Source organism: Apaloderma vittatum, unplaced genomic scaffold (assembly GCF_000703405.1).
Source record: "Apaloderma vittatum isolate BGI_N311 unplaced genomic scaffold, ASM70340v1 scaffold9912, whole genome shotgun sequence".
Taxonomy (NCBI): Eukaryota; Metazoa; Chordata; class Aves; order Trogoniformes; family Trogonidae; genus Apaloderma; species Apaloderma vittatum.
The window spans coordinates 47,228-48,898 of NW_009705308.1; the positions used below are offsets into that span (position 1 = coordinate 47,228).

A 1,671-nucleotide genomic window follows, 5' to 3' on the forward strand; every position below is an offset into this window, starting at 1 on the left:
AGAAAGGGTCTGATACCAAGACAGCTTCCTTTTTAAAAACCACCAAAAGGATGTGCAATCCATTGTAGATCATCGCTTCCTCTACCAGGGAAAGATCTCTGAAATGTTCTGCCCCTGCTCCAGGAAAGAGAACGAGAAAAACCCAGCGGGACACTTTGTCTCCTCAGGCAGACACTCACTTGTCATTTCTTTGCTATACTAATCTAGTCGCTGTGTTCACACCGAAGCCTTGCCTTTCTTCCCTCCTCCCCCCCACACCTTTTTGCACAAAGTCTGTTCTTTTCAGATTTACAGGGACCTCTCCCCTGCCGAGGGAGCAGCCTGGAGAGGGAAGCAACTCCAATACAGTCACACAAGCCTGCTGCCCCTCACGACACTTCGATGATTTCCATGCTGCCCGAAAAGCTCGACTGACTGCCTACTTTCCCCAGCTCTTCTCTGGATCTGTTGTCCGACAAGATGCTCTCCCCAAACTCCATCTGGCAGCTCCTGCGCTTGAACTGCTTTTCGAAAGAGCTTTCCTCGTGCCAGCTCCGCCTGGAGTCGCCTCGATCGCCCTGCTTTGCCCTCCTGCGCACAGCACAGGCTTGGTCGCAGCCCGTGGGCAGCTGGCTGCAGCTGTAGGCGGAGTAAGCGGCGCTGTTCCCGTAGATGGCGGAGGCAGAGTAGAAACGCGAGGACTCGGCCGCCAAATACCAGCTGTTGGTAAGGGACGCGGCCGACGTCTGAGGAGCCAAGATGTCCGAGTGCCAGCCTTTGAGGCCCAGCCCGGCAGCAGATTTCGCCAAGTGCTGCTGGCTGGTGGAGAGGCCAAACACAAAGTTCGTTCGGTAGTTGTCTTCCACGCTCCCGGTCCGGTGGAGTGGGTACAGGAGCGACCTCTGCGTGGCGGCACTGCCACTGGCTCTCCCCAGGTGCTGCCGCTTGCTCTGGCTGTCCAACTGCCAGGCACTCGGGGGTTTCTCGGGAGGGTTTGCCTCCTCTTTGTCAGGGCTGGTTTCCGGGGTCTGCTCCGAGACCTCCTGGACAGGGGAGAACTGACACAACTTGCTGCCGCCCTCTAAAGCAGTCGTGTGTTTGTAGTATTCCAGGGTGTCTTCAGAGGAGGCGAAGCCCTGAACTGATGCAGTCACGCAGTTACTACTCGCCGAGTAGGATACGGATTTGATATCCAGAGAAAAGGAGCGCTTCAGCCGGTTGCTGTCTTCCACCTTCTCTAGGGAGACGTGCAGTCCGTTTATGCCCTGCACCAGCGGGCCGTCCTCCAGAGGGGACGAGTGCCCCTGCAGTGTCCCACCACAGTCTGGTGGCTTCTGTTCCATGACCTCGGAGGCAGCGGTGATGCACAGCTGGTTCGAAGAGAGGCTGCTCTGCCCCCCGCCTTCTGGGACCAGCACATGCTCACTGCTTTTTTCCAAATGTAGAAGCTTCAGCTTACTGATATGTCCAGGCTGACTGCTCTGGTTCTTGATCTTTTTCTCAAAATCCAACAGCTGGCCCAGAAAGTTGAAGTTGGGAGAAATGGTTGGCCTTTTTTCTTTCACAAATCTGGAAAGCAGGGGACAAAAAAACCCAAGGAATAATTTAAGTACCTGCTGCTCAGACCCAAGAGAACCCTAGAGTGATTGTTGTGAACGTTAACAGCCTCATCTTAACTTGTCAGGATGCTGG

At 55.1% G+C, this 1,671-nt stretch overlaps 1 protein-coding gene across 1 annotated transcript in view; it reads right to left on the reverse strand.

Moving 5' to 3' along the window:
• Nucleotides 1–368: 368 nt before the first annotated feature.
• Nucleotides 369–1,671, reverse strand: part of DUSP16 (dual specificity phosphatase 16) — a 27,454-nt gene continuing 26,151 nt past the window's right edge. The window contains exon 6 of the mRNA XM_009865345.1: nt 369–1,548. Coding sequence (XP_009863647.1) covers nt 369–1,548 — 1,180 coding nt within the window. The remainder of the gene's footprint in view (nt 1,549–1,671) is intronic.